General features: G+C 39.0%; 1 protein-coding gene across 5 annotated transcripts in view; it reads left to right on the top strand.

Annotated features, from left to right (window-relative positions):
* Positions 1-15,337, top strand: part of LOC126823232 (uncharacterized) — an 85,629-nt gene extending 70,292 nt beyond the window's left edge. For all 5 annotated transcript variants that reach the window (XM_050551923.2, XM_050551921.2, XM_050551926.2 and 2 more), the window contains one exon: positions 7,157-15,337. In XM_050551923.2, the coding sequence (XP_050407880.1) occupies positions 7,157-9,432 (2,276 nt within the window). In that variant the 3' untranslated portion in view covers positions 9,433-15,337. The remainder of the gene's footprint in view (positions 1-7,156) is intronic.
* The last annotated feature ends 3,454 nt before the right edge of the window (positions 15,338-18,791 follow it).

The raw sequence follows: 18,791 nt of genomic DNA, 5'->3' as shown, positions 1-18,791 counted from the left end.
ATTGTACTTTTTTGGAGAGGGGGTCTATAGGCTTCTGTCTGTTCTCCAATCTGGTTTCCGTGAATAAATATTGTTTATAAGAGAGAGAGAGATAGAGAGAGAGAGAGAGGGAGGGAGAGAGAGAGAGAGAGAGGTTCTGTCTGTGATTGTTCAACGATCTATAAATTAGTATACAATTATTCCAGCTGTCTAGAGGGAAGCCTATTGTTATCTTCAAATGGCGTCCGTTACATAAATTTGCACAAACTCCAGACAAGTTAATAATTCATACTAAGCTATATTTTATCATGGACGTATATCTATATTCCATTGTTTTAATATCGACTACGTATATTCCAATAAAACATGGTACCTCTACTAATTATCATGTTAATACGCGCCATTTAACGACAAGAAGATATGCGATAATTGTGTATGATCAGTTCATATTGGTCTCTATATGAAATATCGATGACGTTTAAGGTCTAGACCAGCCATATCCGATTGATTAAATACAGCATGAATCGATTTAACCATCTCGCTCCATCTCTTTGACTACAAGCTAAACCGTTTAGATAAATCGTTGAGAGACCAATATAGCTCGCAATGAGTCAGTAGAAAGGACAACACTAGCGATTGATCGAAGTAACCATTAATGTTGACCGTAAATTAAGAGTATAATTAAATTAACTCAGATGACAGATTAATGATGAAACGTATTATCAGTAAACATTCCACAACCTGGTCAATAGTTTTTATAGGTTTTTAACTAAATAATGCTGACTCGACTACTATGGTATAAACTAAATGATTAAATAATGCTGACTCGGCTACTATGGTATAAACTACATGACTAAATAATAATGACTCGGCTACTATGGTATAAACTAAATGACTAAATAATGCTGACTCGGCTACTATGGTATGAACTACATGACTAAATAATGCTGACTCGGCTACTATGGTATGAACTACATGACTAAATAATGCTGACTCGGCTACTATGGTATAAACTAAATGACTAAATAGTTCTTACTCGGTTACTATGATATGGACTAATGCTGACTCGACAAATGTGGAATAAACTAAATGATATAGATAATGTAGAAGACGATTATTTTGAAGTGTGAGTTCTTTAAGGTTGGGGTTCGGGAGGTGTTAGAATGGCCAAAATTAACCATTTCTAGAACCCGCATGTAGCCATACCCCTGTGAATACTGTACTCATATTAATTGAGTAGAATATTGTACTTCTAACCAAACCAATGATTATATAAGTTTATATATGAAGAAATATTATCTTATATGATATGGGTTATGTAGTCCATTATCATTTCTATTGATGTTACCATATATTATTACATGTTAATGGCCTATCAAACTCACCCGATGACGTAATAAGCATTAGTAGATGACGTAATAAACGTGAAGTATGAGTATATAATAATAAAGTTAGCTAAACTAGAAGTCTGAATGCACACAATTGTAAATTACAGTTATAAAAGTTATATTAGATATCCAAGCGATGTTGCACATATCACCGCTAAATTAAAACACAGTTTTTAACCTCTCCTTCGTAGGAGATTAAGAAATACGTAATCATACATATCAAGGTATTGAAGGGCAAGGAATGATTTATTAAGTTACCTGAGATTCAGGTTATTTCAGGTTATTGAAGGGCAAGGTATGATTTATACGCTTATCTGAGATTAAGGTTGTTCATATAGACATATGAAATATATTAAATGTCATATGATAGTTGTAAATGTTCTACATGATCCGTGGTGTATATCGGCTGTTTATATACATGTAGTGTTAAAATATAATACTTATCTTATACTAACATCTTGCAACTTAATATCTGAATAATATTAACAATAATTGTTAGCGACGTGAAGCCACACACAAGACATCAAAGATTCTATTGATGCATAGCACTGAAGTGCGTTACTCCCGAAATATGTCGGCCGAGAAAGGTTTCCGGAATTTACCAGCGTGGATTCACATTGTCCGGTGGGGGGATGACTGAATAGTTAGCGTGTGCGCGCTGTATCATAAAATCTGTCATTGAGTCAACTGGCGTGGTGTTGATTCCCCGGTTGTACGTGACAAGGAGTAGGGTCGCCTGTCCAACCTCGTGGGTTTTCACCGGGTCCTCCGGTTTCCCCCCACTGCTAAAGACCCCTACGCGCAAGCGAATTATTGAAATAAAATTAAAACCATAATTCAATTGTTGATACCAAGAAATGAAGTGTGTTTAAATTCTCCAGCCTCAATTCATCGTTTAACATCATGTGTACTCCCAGATTTTGTAATGTCTGTAATTCCTGTTATTCTTAGTATATTTCTATACATCTTGCCATGGAATGGTAGAACATTAACCTATATTGTGTATCTATGTATGTATATCAATACGGGTCACCTTGGGCGATAAGGTCAATCTATACCTCTGATCACATGTCCGTATAACATCTCTCCTAGTCCTAAGGAATAGTTCTCAGTCTTATTGAGTGTGTACTTCTCAATATAACAACTCGGTCAGATCTTGCACCTGTTGGCAGTCGAACGGCATGGCACTGACCTCAACTTTGTATTATAGCAATTGATTTTCGTTTTTATTACTTGTCTGGTAGTCGCAATTGACAATTTACTTTCGACAAATATCGTCCAATGGACAGATAATGTTAACTATTTGTTTCACTTTCGGTAGGCTACTTCTATACCAGTGTTTGTGTGTGAAATGGCTTTATTTTACGTTCGCTTCCACCAAGGTGATATCGCAGACAAGTACATGTTATATGCACATAGTGATATTATTTACAAGGTGATTAGGGAAAAAGGATTAAAAACGAGTGTGTGGCCTGGGCCATTCTTCCGTCCATTTCTTCTTCTAGTCCGGTATGGTAGTGGATTTCATCTTTACTTCTGTTTGTTCGTTCCTTTTGTTATTGGTTCTCTGAAGGACGAATCCAGTACCTGAAAAGCACAGAAGCACCATTGTTTATTGGGAGATGCTAATTATAGGCCGGAAAAGGGGGTTTCGGGAATTTCCGGAGTCCACAATGGCCGCTCTATATAAATGAGTATTTGGGAGAATACTAACCCTAACCCTAACCCTTAACTGGGATCTAATTTACCCTGTGTGTATGATTCACTGTACAGGAATGAACAAATTTGTTTCTGGGGATTGTAAGTCTAAGATGCCACCCCCCCCCCCGATTTACAATTCATGTGTCAGTACTTGCTACAAGAAAAGATAAAACAAAATATTAATTTTAGTGTCAAGAGTATGATTAATTGGAGTAGTTTATTATAGGCCTACGCTAAAATATTTCCTTATTAGTTGTAGGCTCAGGTTTATCGCTGGTGTTAGTCACGTGCTTTCTGTAGTAGTAGACAAATGTTTGTTTTTTATCAAACATTCTGATATGGAAATTAGAGCTGATATATATTATAGCCGTCAACATATTTTAGTTTTGATGCAATAACATCCCTCACTCCTCAGTCCTCGGCAGTTCAAATTCAGAGTAAGCGGAAACGCCGAGTTCCTGCAGAAAAGTAGGACGTTAAAATACAATTTCATTGGGTTTAAATTTCTCTAGTATTTTTGCAAGAATTGTGTTGTCAGTTGATGATGCCAGAGAAGTAAGCTTATGAGTTTTGTTTAAATGACATTGCACGAGTCCTATTGATAACCGTATCGACAATAATTATAAACTCGAGTCAGTAATTTCCTTTAATACCCTTGGAGGATGTTCTGTCGAATAACCCCCTACCGAGATATAATTGTATAATCACTGGTGCGAGAGGAAGCTATCGTCTATTTGGTAAACGTTCGTGGAACCGTGGGGCTTCAGTAAGTAATGCGGTCGCTAACCAGGAGATGATATCAAGGGTTCAGTAAACTTCTTCTGGATTTCCTCTTGTCATGACAGAGGACAGAACGACGTCTAATCCTGTGTGCACGTAAAAGAGAGAGAAATGGGGTTTAACGTCCACACGACACAAAGTGGGTCATTTCGGGACTAACATATGATTCAGTTTTATTTCAATAATTCACTTGCACATATGGGTCGTTAGCAATGGAAGGAAACCAGAGAACCCGGAGAAAACCCACGAGGTTGGAAAGACTACCCTACTCCTTGTCACGTACAACCGGTTATTCGAAACCATGCCAGTTGACCGAATGACAGTCATTGGCAGACCTTATGATACAACGCGCACGCGCTAACCACTCAGCTACCCAACCCACCGCACGTATCAGATCAGTTGCCCGGTTTGTCCAGTTTGTCATAATCATATGACGCTACTTGAGATATGGACGGAGGGCCTGACAAGGACAGATGTCTAGTCGTTTGGATGGGACGAAAAACCGAGATCCCGTGTACACATTGGCGTGCACGTAAAAGATCCCTTGACAGGTGGAATTCGATATAAGAGTAGGCCGTAGTGTCGCTGTCCGGACAAAATGTCCCTCATAGCACACTGTATGGCGTATGCCCGTCTTCATTAGCCCAGTTCGGAGCAGAACAGTAAGACGTAAAACCCCATTTCATTTCATTTCATTTCTACTGGTGAGATCTGGCTACAGACAAAGTGATTCTTAATGTGCAATATTTCTACAATAAATCTAGTTAAATCTATGAGTAATGATATAATAATAGCAATACCATATCGATTAGTTTATTGCAAAATATGGCAAGTCAAATAAATAATATTGATTTGTACATATTCTCATTAAGTCGACATTTACATTTTGAATACCTACTATTTTCATGATGCCATCAATCGATGTTTTCGTGGCAAGGAATTCAGTTTTCATAACATTCTTTTGACAGTTTTTATAAAGTAGAAATTTTGCCATGATTCCGTGAGGTGAATATTTGATTTTAATTAGTTTCATATTGATTAAGAATGGCACGAGAATGGCACGAGAACAAATTGGAAAATATCGCCTGATAGTATTTAAATGTCATTACAACCTAGTGGTATTAAACAGCTAATGGTATATGCACCGACATGCTGGGAGAGAGAACAAAACACTTCAAACACCAGCTTTCTTAGATAATTTACCAGTTTATCGCTCAACACCGTCTTTATTAGCCCAGTAGGAGCAGAACAGTAGGACGTTAAACCCTATTTCTTACTTTTCTATCTCTAACAACAGCTTGGTGAGATAATTATGCAGTACTCACAGCTAAATCTAACCAGGGTTTATAGAGAGAAATGGGGTTGGGACTAACGTATGGTTTAGTTTTATTTCAATAATTCGCTTGCGCGTAGGGGTCTTTAGCAGTGGGAGCAAACCGGAGGACCAGGAGAAAACCCACGAGGTTGGACAGGCGACCCTACTCCTTGTCACGTACAACCGGGGAATCGAAACCACGCCAGTTGACTCAATGACAGGCCTTATAATACAGCGCGCACGTGCTAACCATCCGGCCATCCAACCCCTAGAATTGATAGAAAAGGAGCCTCTAATACTTGTACACAGAATTAAAAAGTTTTATTTAAACATATCCTCGCATGTCCAACCTCGTGGGTTTCCTCTGGGTTCCACGGTTTCCTCCAACTGCTAAAAATCCACACGCGCAAGCGAAGAATTGAAATAAAATTAACCGGTGTGTTAGTCTCGATATAACAGTTTGTTCTGTGTGTACATTAAACTCCCCCCCCCCCTCTCTCTCTCTCTCCCTCTCTCCCGAGGTGTGATTGTTCCTTGACTAGTCGTGTAGAAGATGTGCACGTGAAGGAAGCCCGGGTAGTTGGAATTCGATGAACAGTAAATGTCTGAAACTACTAGGCATTCTCTGTCTTTTCCGTGATTACTCAATCGGCTATTTTATCTATACCGGTGATAACTCGGTTATTTTGTATCCTGAATTATAAATTAAGTCTTCTAACCCGTGGTATCTATATCGAAAAGGAATAAATACATTTTAATTTGTGTTGTGCTATAAAATGTCCAATTAGAGAGTAATTTGTATAAGTGTTTCAATTTGTCTGGATGATTCTATTGTTCTGTGACGAGGAATTCTGTCTTTAAACAAAGTACTCTTGTCTGAGATGGGTTTTTTTTTTCATTATTTAGTGATCCCCTGACAATATCCACGGAATAAAAACCGGAATATATTCATTAGAGATTTTCAACCAACTTTGAAAGAATTATAATAATAAAGCTATTTATTTACTGGTCGAGCCAGACTAAGAAAAGGCAAAATATCACCGTCTCTTAAAGCGTCTATAAGTGACATCCGTTTTCGAATCAGATGGTAATTAGTATTAGAGAAAATTAAATGAACCGATATTGGGTTTAACGTCCTATAGGGGTCACGGTGGCTAAGTGGGTAAGACGCTGGCTCGCTAGCCTGGACGTCGGGTGTTCGATCCCTGCATTGGCCGAGAAAGTTCACCCAGAAAATGAAATAAAATGGAGTTTAACGTCCTACTGTTCTGCACCGACTGGGCTAATGATGACGGTCATATGCCATACAGTGTGCTATAAGTAATGTTTTGCCCGGGCAGCGGCGCTACGGCCTACTTTTATATCGAATTCCAACTGCCAAGGGATGTTTTACTTGCACGCCAATGTATACACGGGGCCTCGGTTTTTCGTCCCATCCGAACGATTAGACAGCTGTCCTTGTCAGGCCCCCATTCCTACACAGGACCTCGGTTTTTCGTATCATTCAAAGGACTAGACAGCTGTCCTTGTCAGGCCCTCCGTCCTTTTTCACTGACAAGGGGAAACCACGTCGGAAAATTCCGATGAATTTTCTCGCCCAATGCAGCAGGGATCGAACACCCGACCTCCAGATAGCGAACCAGCGTCTTATCCACTTAGCTCCTTATGAATTGAAGGTTAAAACAGGTGTATCACATATGCTGTTGTGTTGGCGAGACGTTTGGGTTTTGTAGCATCGCAGGGCCACGGTATTTCTTTGACAGTGTTTAAACAATATTTTTGTGAAGTAACAAAAGCTCAAGAATGTGTCCGTGTGTCCCCTCCACGAGACAGATTATGAACTTTGTGTCCGTGTGTCCCCTCCACGAGACAGATTGTCAAAGTTGTGTCCGTGTGTCCCCTCCACGAGACAGATTGTGAACTTTGTGTCCGTGTGTCCCCTCCTCGAGAAAGATTGTGAACATTGTCTTAACTTATGGTTTTCTTGTTTCAGATCATGAAGATCATCTACCCAGATACCAGGGTGTAATAGATGAAGACCACCAAACCAACATGAACGACGGATATTCCTTTAAAGCCGATTATTTCGGCTTTGCGACCATCTCCAAACCACCAACAGCATTAGGCATTCTTCAACCCCCGGTGAAAGACCTGTATGTTAAATGTCTCAAGCAAGGGGGAGACGCCAATATCAAGAAGGTTCATTTACGAATAATACGTGGTGGACTGTTATTCACATTTATTGATGGTCCACGAGGTGCTGAAGTGTTTTTTGATATTAACTCTATGATCTATTTTGAAGGACTTCGTTTTCAAATGGTGCGAACAAATGAAAAGAAACCATACGCAATGTTTTTACCAATCGACGACGTCAAATTGACCCCGAAAGATCAAAAAAGTGCCTTTGTATTGGACAAAAATATACAGTTTTTAGCGCAGGCGCAACATCCACCTTTATTAACATGTGTACTACGTCGACCAAAAGGCATCAAAGCGCTGGATTGTCACCTGTTTGTGTTTGAAAATATTGAAGATGTTCGCCATATTTCTACCCTTCTCGCTGGATTACAAGCAAGTGGTGGTAATCTTCCGGAAATAACCGATTTCCGACAAACGGAAACGAATTTTAATCGTGGACAAAAAAGTGATATAATAAGAACCGAATATGGTGATTACGCCATCTATAGAGGGAATCAAATGGAATTGAAAGATGATTTTTTCCGTCCGCGTGATGATAATCCTGCCTTTGATAGTAAACTACCTGATGATCGAGTCGATGATCGACGCGATGACCGGCGTGATGACCGACGCGATGACCGGTGGGATGACCGACGCGATGACCGGTGGGATGACCGGCGCGATGACCGAAGAGATGAGAGACGTGATGAGCGACCAGGAGATAAGAAGGTTAACGATTGGGATTATGACTCCTCGCCCATTGATAACGCGTGGAGGAGTGTGCACCGGCAGTTTTCAAGCGAAGACCGGGGTAAAAATCCAGAACCCGAATACCGTCGGCAGGAATACGAACGACAAGAGATATCGCATTCTAGAGAAAGGTCAGGGGATAGCAATGAAGGTCGATACTCTGGAGGACGAGGCCTGGGAGATTCTGATCGAGGACGATATGACGAGAGACCCTATCGAGGAAGCCCACATTTGCATCCAAAGGTACCTCCACCTGTAGCCGACAAACCAGCTAGTCCACGCCCAATGTCGCCAAATAGTAGATTTCCTGGTGGCATGTACAGTCAACCTCCCCCACGGGAAGACCCAAGGGGCAATCCTTACAGTCCTCGATTTGCTGGACCACCTCCTAACAACGGGGGTCCAGTATTTTCAGCTTCTAATCTGGAAGGTCGGCGTGGAGAAAGAAACAGCAAGGGAGATGAAGAGAATATGCCCCAAAAACCCGTCGCTAAGGTACCCCCGCATCTGGTTGCTGGGATTAAAGTTCTTCCCACTAATTTTAATATACAGGGTGTTAAGTTGAAACCCAGGTCTCCAGGACACGAGAAGGGGGTGAATCATGACAAAACGTTCTCTTCGGAAGGTTCGGAGGATACCCCCGAGTACGACAACGTTCTTCAAAAGTTTGATAAAATGATTTCCGACGAATCGGATATTAAATATCAACAACAAGTCAGATCCACGCCTCGTGACAGAGACTTGTATGATCAAAATATACGTAAAAACTGGGCCAACGAAGACTTGAGAAGCAGTCGTGAGTCACCAAGACTTGAACGTGTCCCTTACGGCCAGGAGTACGGTCGGCATGATTACGATTACGATGGACCTGATGACAGGAGGTATATTGAACAATATCGCAACAACGACAGACTAGATCCAAGGATCGACCCCAGAGGTGATCCAAGAGGTGATCCCAGAGGAGACCCTAGAGTTGATCCCAGAGGTGATCCCAGGGGCGACCCCAGAGGTGATCCTAGAGGAGATCCAAGAGAAGATCCGAAGTCAAATCCAAACCGATACAGTATGCCTCAAATGTATGAACGCGGTGACAGATCGCAAGAGTCTCCGAATAGGTGGTCAGGAAGCAACAAATCTCAGTCGTCTTACGAAATGGGTGGCAGCGGTGGTCGCCAACCAAACCTACCACACGGAGTGACGCCAGAAAACCCCGAACACAACAACCGAAAGAAAGATGCAGAAATCGCCAATATGTTTGGCGACAACTACCGAGGAGAGCATCAGCAATACATGCCGCCAGTAGGAACGAATTTTGAACAATCATTGGGATATTACCCATAAAATCGTGCAGTGCTCATTTCTGTATCTGGACTCTTTACTGTGACGTGGATCAATCGGACTATTAACACGACGGAGAATGAACTATTAGCCTAATAATGAGGCTAGGAATAAACTATTAGCCTAATAATAAGGCTTGGAATAAACTATCAGCCTAATAATGAAGCTTGGAATGAACTATCAGCCCATAATGAGGTTGGGAATAAACTATTAGCCTAAGGCTTGGAATAAACTATTAGCCTATAATAATGAGACGTATCGGACTCATACTGTGAATAAATGTGTATTATAAGAAATTAATATCTAATGCCTTTTTGTACATGTGTATAATTCCTCAACTATCGTCCACGTGAACGCCTTGTGATTAACTTTACACGGATATTCATCTTTATTTTAAACTTGTTAATGGATATTATTATCACGAAAAGTAAATCACAACAAAAAGAAGTCTGAAAACTTCGACAAAGTAATATTTGTCTTTATTTCGAGGTTTTAGTGAGTGTATCTTGTTGAGACGGCCCAGCTATTTTTTTTAAATTGTGTGTTATCAGGATAATTGAGCCGAAAGAAAGATGCTTAAAAACTATTTGTATTTATATCGTAGTTTTAGTGTGTTTATCTCCGAGAAAAAAAAAACAACATTTATTTTAAACTTTTGTGTTAAGGGAACAGAGGAAGATTGTAAGCTTTGACAATGTAATATTATATAACAAATACGTGAACATTAGTCGTTTTCATGTCGACGTTTTAATTTGGTTATCTCGCAGGGAAAACAGACACGGAGACATCAAGGGGTTTGATTTACTTGTCAATATTGAAGTCATGTTGATTACTCGATATTTTATCTCTGTTTGATTAAGCTGGAAACTAAAGAACAGGGGAATCGAGATAATGATATTTTGGTGAAATTGAATACTAATATTATGTAGAATTATGAGTTATTCAGGTCATGTGGTGAAATTGAAATCTAAGATTATGTAGACTTATGAGTTATTAAGGTCATGTTGTCTATACAGTAATCGCGTCTATTTAACAGACTATTAAACTGTGTCATTTACATTAAGGTAAAATATTTGCCATGAAGATTTCGGGAATCCTACAAGATTAAGGTATATTGACCAAAATTCAGATAATCAGTTTATTTCGCCCTCTTTGAAAATTTGATAATTTCTCTCTCTGAATAATACAATGTATATTCTAGCTAGATAATGAGATGACACTATTTCTAATCCGGTTACACTGTTTCTAATCCGGTTAGACCCTTTGCCGTTTTTGCTAGGACCCAACGGTGATGTTTCACTAGGACCCAATGGTCATGTTTTACTAGGACCCAACGGTGTTGGTTCTCTAGACCCCAGGCCTCAGGCAGTCAAGCCTAAAGATAAATCCGGCACCGCCACCACCCCGCCAGATCTTACGGCCCCAGGCCTCAGCCTGCCAAGCTTAAAGATAAATCCGGCTCTGTCCCCCCTCCCCCAGATCTTACGGCCCTAGGCCTCGGCCTGCCAGGCCTATAGATAAATCGTTCACTGCGGATAAGAAATAGTGTTCTCCATGTCATATAACAATAACTATCTTATTGTCGATTGTTATAATAATTTATATATAATACAGGATTGTATTACGACAGGTATGAGTTTATGTATGTAATATATATTATATTATTGTAGGCTTCCTTACCTCTGCTAATTATATACCTTATTTACACCTGGCATAATAATATAATATATAATTATTTATATATATATCAAATATACCTGAAACAGGTGTTGAACAAATTTAATTTGTCTAACAATCTGATTAAAATACAGATCTATGTTTCGTTTCGTTTTCTTTTATCCTCTCGACGGCCTACACTACATGAAGATCTGACCGGTTGTAGCGGGAGGTCGTGTCAGGGGTCATGCGAGTGGCCTTTGGCCCTATGACGTCATACATTTGATTAACCAATCGGCGTTTATTTTTCTAGTGGATTACCCACAGTTCCACACCGCACGCCAAGAACTCGCCGTAACAGACCGTTTCATTGGCTAAACTCTTGGCTAAAGACAAGTAAAACGAAATTTTAAACTATAAAAAACGAAACGAAATATGATCTGTGTTTTAATCAGATTGCATGTGTTGAAATATTTGGACGGTACTAAAGATTGTTGTATTAGTGAATCGTTACAGTGCGAAATAAAGATGGTTGATATTAATATGTAAGCTAACAGTAATATATCAACCACATGACGTAACAACGAATTATAGTTCGTCGTATTCTTAATTAAGATATCAAATCGTTTTAATTCGAAATACAGAGCGAGTCGCTGTTATAAATATGTAAGAAAACTGTTAAATATGCATTATGTAAAAACTAAATTTACCTATTGCAGGTCTTTGTTTTGGTATCAAATGTTATATAAACTATTATTATTAAGACATTTATTAACACGGCAAGCCTATAATCAACTCTCTAGATCATCAGATGGCTGAGATTTAAATGGATTTAAACTCCCACGAGATTTATATATGTAACGATTGGATGCACAGTCGAGTCATAACCTCGACTAGAAAAAATTAATTTGAATGAAGTTTTCAATATATTAATCTATTGTTGAACTATTATAACAAGAACGGTGAGTTCTTTATCTAAATCTTACATAATGTATCTTTAAAATGTTTACCGCTTGACAAGTCAATGTTACCACCCATAACAGCTTACAGTATTGATATTTGAACCCAGGATTTAATGTTAATATTGTGGTTTAATTATAAACATTTTGTTACTTTGTGTAGTTTTATCGAATGGTTATTTTAAGCCCCCATCAGACCAAAACTCGGTATGGTTCACATCAAAAAGGTGTGGCGATCCAAGGGGACTCATAATTTCTAGCAGGTCGCGTATAATCGCGGTACAATTTTGATAAAATGAGTTAAAACAGTCTCCGGAACCCACAGACTCAGTAACTGCACGATGTCGATACAATCGAACAAGACCCGAACACTCCCTCAGCAAGACCTTCACCAGCTTTACAACGCGACTCGCAATGCCGTGCTTTGGTGTGATGGGGGCTTAAACATTTAGGTTCGTTTTGATTGATTTGGTTTTTGGCAATTCATAAGACAACGCCTGAAAGTCACAGTGATCAAAAATTATTAAAGTTTATTAAAGATCTGATTATACAATCTCTATTTATGTAGTTTTTATAATATTCAAATTACTTTTAATCTCTGTATGCAATATTTTATACAACTTTTTATCTCTATAAACATGCGTGATTCGACATGTTGGGGGTGGGAGGTGGATGGCTGAATGGTTAGCGTGCGCGCGCTGTATCATAAAGTCTGTCATTGAGTCGACTGGCGTGGTTTCGAGTCCCCGGTTGTACGTGGCAAGAAGTAGGGGCGCCTGTCCAACCTCGTGGATTTTCTCCGGGTCCTCCGGTTTCCTCCCACTGCTAAAGACCCCTACGCGCAAGCGAATTTTGGAAATAAAATTAAACCATATGTTAGTCCCGAAATGACCTAGTTTGTGTCGAGTGGACGTTAAACCCCATTTCTCTCTCTCTCTCTCGACATGTTGGACGGAGTACATCAATAAAATAGTCTATTGAATAAAGACATGTACATCTGAGAAACGCCCATCTAATCTCGCCATTTTGTTTTTACTTAATTAATTACAACCTAAGGTAAAACAAAACAAAAATTGTTAGGTATTCTTACCGTGCCATTACCTAGTCGGAAATCTAGAGCAAATATCGATCACACTCCATGGGTTAACAGTTTCTTTTTCCCGCTTACTATAAAAACAAGTTCAGAATAGTTACATGTAGTTATTCACCACGGGCTCTACTATGTTCATTCGGCTGAGTACATAATGACAGTACTTTCTAGTCGTTGGGATGGGACGACAAACCCGTTCCTACGTTCGTAGCTCTTCTTTAGCCCATTAGGGCGTTGATGCCATTAGCCCAGTTGGAGCAGAACAGTAGAACGTTGATGCCATGGAACTTACAAACAAAACGATATTCAGATCTGTTTTGAATTATTTTGATTGTCAACCGCGGTGTATTGTAATCAGATATCTTTCCATTAAAGAATCTTATAATACCGTAATCTCTTATAAAACTGTTTAGTCGTGAATACCATATACAGCTTATATCTTATAATACCGTAATCTCTTATAAAACAGAATCGTATCCTGTATTCAATACTACTTGTGAATACCATATAAAACTGTTCACACGTTTGTTTCAATGTTAAGTCGTGAATACCATATAAAACACACTGTGTAGATGTGTATACCATATAAAGCCCATTGTTCAGGTCGTGAATACCATATAAAACTCACTGTTCAGTTCGTGAATACCATGTAAAGCTCACTGTTCAGTTCGTGAATACGTGTTGCGAATACATGTCTTCAACGAAGTAGAACCCACGATGTTGACCGCTATCCTGTCAAACACACTGAATAGGAAACTTGAATGACATTTAGAGATTGAGCACATTACAACAGTATGGAAAACAATCACTGAATATTCTTGGTAACGTCAAGAGAATACTTGTTGAAACGTTGTGCTATATGTGTACAAACCCCATATAAACTGTGTTTTTTAAACCGAATAGCAATGGCCAGAGAGTGGATATTAAAATTATTTATTCGGTTCAGCAGCTAAAACCGATATTTTGTACATCACGTACGTCATTTCCGTTGTTTATTGAGTATGGTATTTATGAGTATTGACGATTACAACATGATTCACTGTGTGTATTTAAACAATGGTTCATACTTTTATCTTACAAAGCTTCTATAAACTTATCATATCTTTAAAAATATAGACATTAAACTTTTACTTTAATATTTTTGTTATAAAAAAAAATAATGAAATATTGTGTTATGGAACGCCGATATCGATATACAAAAAAACGACATTTTGTTTTACCAAAATGCGCTGTGTCTTCGATAATTTGGTGAAATGTTTATTTTCGGTATTTCATGAACGTTTATTGCGAAGAGAATTTTGCGATATGCTTGTTTATAATGGCAATAACGATCTATTTATAGAACAGCAAGTTATTCTATTGATATCGTATTTTATGATAACTTACATCATTTAAAATATCGAAAACAAAAACCTTTGATTGTGTATATGTGTAATTGGTAACGGCTAAATCTATTTGTTAAGGCCAGCTCAATTTTTGTCAAGGTCGCTGAGATGTAAATAAGGCTAGAGCTCGTGATTGTTGACGAGATTGTAGAATAGGGTTAGGGTAAGCCTTAGGACTAGGTCCAAGGTTAGGGTTAGGGTTGGGATTAGCGCAAGCCCTGTTTACATCTCGTGACCTGTGACTTAATAGTGAGCTGGCCTTATCATTTAGCACTAACCAATGTTAACCTAAAAGTTATAACCATTTCACTGATAATTTTTCAGTATAAATAATGTTTGTGCGGCCATGCTTGAGAATGCTGATGCGTATCTTTGTTTGAACCTTTTGAATGTTTGTAGAAATCAAAGGCGCTTGTTATATATTATATATATTTAATATACACGTACGTAACCTTTTCAGACGAGATCATCCGAGAATAGTTCGTGGTCGTCAAATCATAGAGGGTGTAAAACAAGCGCCTACTTTAGATAATGTACTAGTTTAAATTGTTGTTAATTAGACATGAATAGCCTATATATATATAAAGGCCTGTATGTAAGGCCTATATGTAAGGTCTGTATTTAAGGCCTATATCTAAGGCCCAGCAATGATCGTGTGGATGTATAACAGAATGCCGGTTTTATAGGCTCATTAAGTATTCTGCTAAAATAGACATATTTTGTTATAATTTTAATATTATTTTCTTCATCGTTAGCATTATACATAAATAACAGATTTTTTTATTGATGAAATAAAATTTACCCGGAATGTGAACAAATATGGGTCTTTACTTTCTGTTAACAGTCGTGCTATAAGACCAGAAGCGGGACATGACGTCATCGCCACCATCTTGGAATCGTGACATCATTATTATCCTAGGAACAAGTATACCATATTTCATGGCGATTGTGTATGAAGGTGTTGTTGTTATTAGAAGAGTGTCGCCACTAAGAATAACAAGAAAAGTAGCAGTTGGCGCCAAGTTCCTGGGTCATAAATATGGTAAAACACATATCAGATACTGTCAACTTTAAATACTGAATTTGGCAGTCTGCCTCCTGACTCGCATTGGAATGAATACGAAATCACAAACAATATTGTTACCTTTACACCCCTCCTCCCTTATCCCCAGGAGTCGGCCGAATGGTCTCATGCGTGCGCTCTAGTTTATAAAGTATGCCATTGTGTGGCATGGTTTCGACACCAACCTTGTACATAACAGGAATAGAGTCGCCTGTCCGGTCCTCGTCGGCTTTCGTCGGGGTCCTCCCAATGCTAAAGACCCCTACGTACAAGCGAATTAGTGAACCAACTCGTATCATATGTGTGACGAATGCACGTTACCACCCCCTCCCCTCTCTCTCTCTCGCAGGGCCCGATGTCGATTAGGGTGTCAACAAGTTCCTTGCCATTTATGCAGTCCCCCCCCTCCCACACACATTTTCCCATTTCATTTGATTTCCAAACATCGCCAGCTAAATGATCAGTAGTGCAGGTGAATTCAACCCGACATGTCTAACACAATATGTCTATTACTTGACCCTCCAAGTGATAATGGAGCCGCTGTGACTCAGTGAGTTTGTGTCTAGCTCACTAACCGGGATGTTAAAAATACCTTGAACAATATCTGCCATTTGAAATTCTAAACACGAGTACGTCGGAGAGTTGCACAATTTCATTAGCCTGGATGGAACGAAACCAGGGACGGTACGGTCCTCGGAACAGTGCAGGTAAAGGGAGGTAAGTCACTTTTATGACGTATTTGGATTTAGACCACAATTAAATTTTTGGAGGCATACAAGTTTCATTATAGTGCCTTACAATTACTTTCAATGCAAAGCCAATTTGTAGTTTGTCTGCTTGTATACGGTCCAAGGTTTCTAGAAATAAATGCCTTTCACTTCAGACTTTATCATAAATAGCAAATAGGTGTCATTTTGCGAGACACGGGCCGTAAAATGGATCATTGTTACAAAAAGGTAAAAAAAAAAGGTCAATTCATGAAAATATTTTTAATATTTGTAATGGAACTTGTTTTCAACTCTTTAAATATTTTTGCAGATCTCTAATTTTGACAAAATTATGAAAGAATCTTAAAGTTTAGAACAAAAGGTCGATGGACCTGAGGTGCAACCATGTTTACAAAACAACATATAACATAAAAAGGGTCAACATTTTTGCCATTAATTTGATTCTATCTTATAAAAATGTTGCTAGAATCAATGTGAAGCTTTGATGTATTTAAGTTTGTTGATAAATGAACTTTTAAAACAACAACAAAATGTCACCATCTCGATTGGTAGTTCCTCTAAGCCCCTAAAGTTCTGTTGTTGTTTTTTATTTTTTGCAGGTTCATTTGTGTTGATTCCGTGGTATAGAATCGAAGAAGATTCTTCTGCGATGTAAATATCCAAGGTTGGGAGGCGGAAGAATAACAGAGTTAACAGGTACGTTACGGTGATATGTACGGCAGATATTAGCATGTTTTTAATATGCTACTTCAAGTTTGTGTATCCTAAAATTTCAGTTCTCCACCTCATACAAATTTTGAAGCAAAGCCATGTCCATCCAACAAAAAATATGGAAATGGTTGGGGCCGGAAAAAAACCAAAACAGAATTGGCATTTGAAGGTGATTGGTAAATAAATCTTGGTCTTCCTCCTTTTATTTATGTTCCCAAAGGTCAAACTGGCGACTAAAACTAGTAATCCCCCCCTCCCCCACCACATCTCCCAATGGTGTCACTATTGCTCAGTGAGTAAGACGTGGGTACGCTAAACAGTGTGTTCCGTGTTCGATCCCAGCGAATGTACATCGGGATCTTCCGGCGTTGTTACCCCTTGTCAGAGGTGCAGAAAAAATAGTCGTTTGGATTTCCCTAATTCACGTGGGTTGACTTCCCACCTGAACCTTGCAGAAACTGTAGATGAAAGATCAAAAAGCCATCTAACATGATTCTTCCTATTTTCCAACATTTAAAATCTTCATCTACATGTATATTTTTATTTCTAGAATTGGATTTCTAATTTCTGGTAGGTTCTGATAAATATAGGCGCCCATTTATGGAATGAGGGATTAACTATGAATGAATAATATTTCTACTAAAAATAGGGCCGGGTAGGCGATATAGTTATCAGTAGACCTACGACCATTTGCTGTGGAGGTACATAAATGGAGTTGTCTCCCCTTAAAAAAAAAAGATTCACTTGTAATCTTATCTTTTATAGTTTAGTTAGAATCTCACTGGGCTGCGACAGAAGAATACTGGATAACATTAAAAACACCGATGGGGCGTGCACAAGACAAAAAGTATTAAGATATCGGTGAATAACAGCCTGTCTCCCCGAGTGACACAAGGAATGCTTCAATGACGAAAGGCTGTGGTGAGAGTGAGAAGTTCAAGAGAATAAACACAAACTAGGTCATTTCGGGACTAACACATGGTTCAATTTTATTTCAATAATAAGGGGTCTTTAGCAGTGGGAGGAAACCGGAGGCCCCGGAGAAAACCCACGAGGTTGGACAGGCGACCCTACTCCTTGTGACGTCCAACCAGGGAATCGAAACAATGCCAGTTGACTCAATGTCAGGCCTTATGATACAGCGCGCACGTGCTAACCATTCGGCCATCTAACCCTACGCGCAAGCGAATTATGGAAATAAAATTGAACCATATGTTAGTCCGGAAATGACCTAGTTTGTGTCGAGTGGACGTTAAACCCCATTTCTCTCTCTCTCTCTCGCGCTCTCTCTCGCGGCAAGGGGTAGTTTACTTCGGATAAACCCAAATCAGATTAGGTATGTGCTAAATGATAAGGCCTGCTCAATTTTTCGTCATAGGTCACGAGATGAACACTGGCTAGCGCTAATCCCTACCTAACCCTAACCCTGGACCTAGCCCCAATGCTTTTACTTATCCTAATCTATAATCACGCATCACGTGACCTAACCTTATTTACATCTCAGCGACCTTGACACAAATTGAGCTGGTCTTAACAAATAGATTTAACGATATATCGTCACGTGTTTTAATAAACGTGATTTTGTGGTTAAATGGGAATGTGTCTTTCTTTAACCAGGTCATATTACCGACACTGCTTTATCACCCCTGACCAAACTGTTATCTAATATCTACCATCGTAGTTAAGCATCAAAGCAACCCATTCAACCGTTATGCGAGGTTCACACTATCGTGTGATACGTTACGATTCGATTCTCCCTATTCGGTCCAC

This window comes from Patella vulgata, chromosome 6 (assembly GCF_932274485.2).
Source record: "Patella vulgata chromosome 6, xgPatVulg1.2, whole genome shotgun sequence".
Lineage (NCBI taxonomy): Eukaryota > Metazoa > Mollusca > Gastropoda > Patellidae > Patella > Patella vulgata.
Note: the sequence above shows the minus strand (reverse complement) of the source record. Positions and strands in the feature narration are given on the sequence as shown.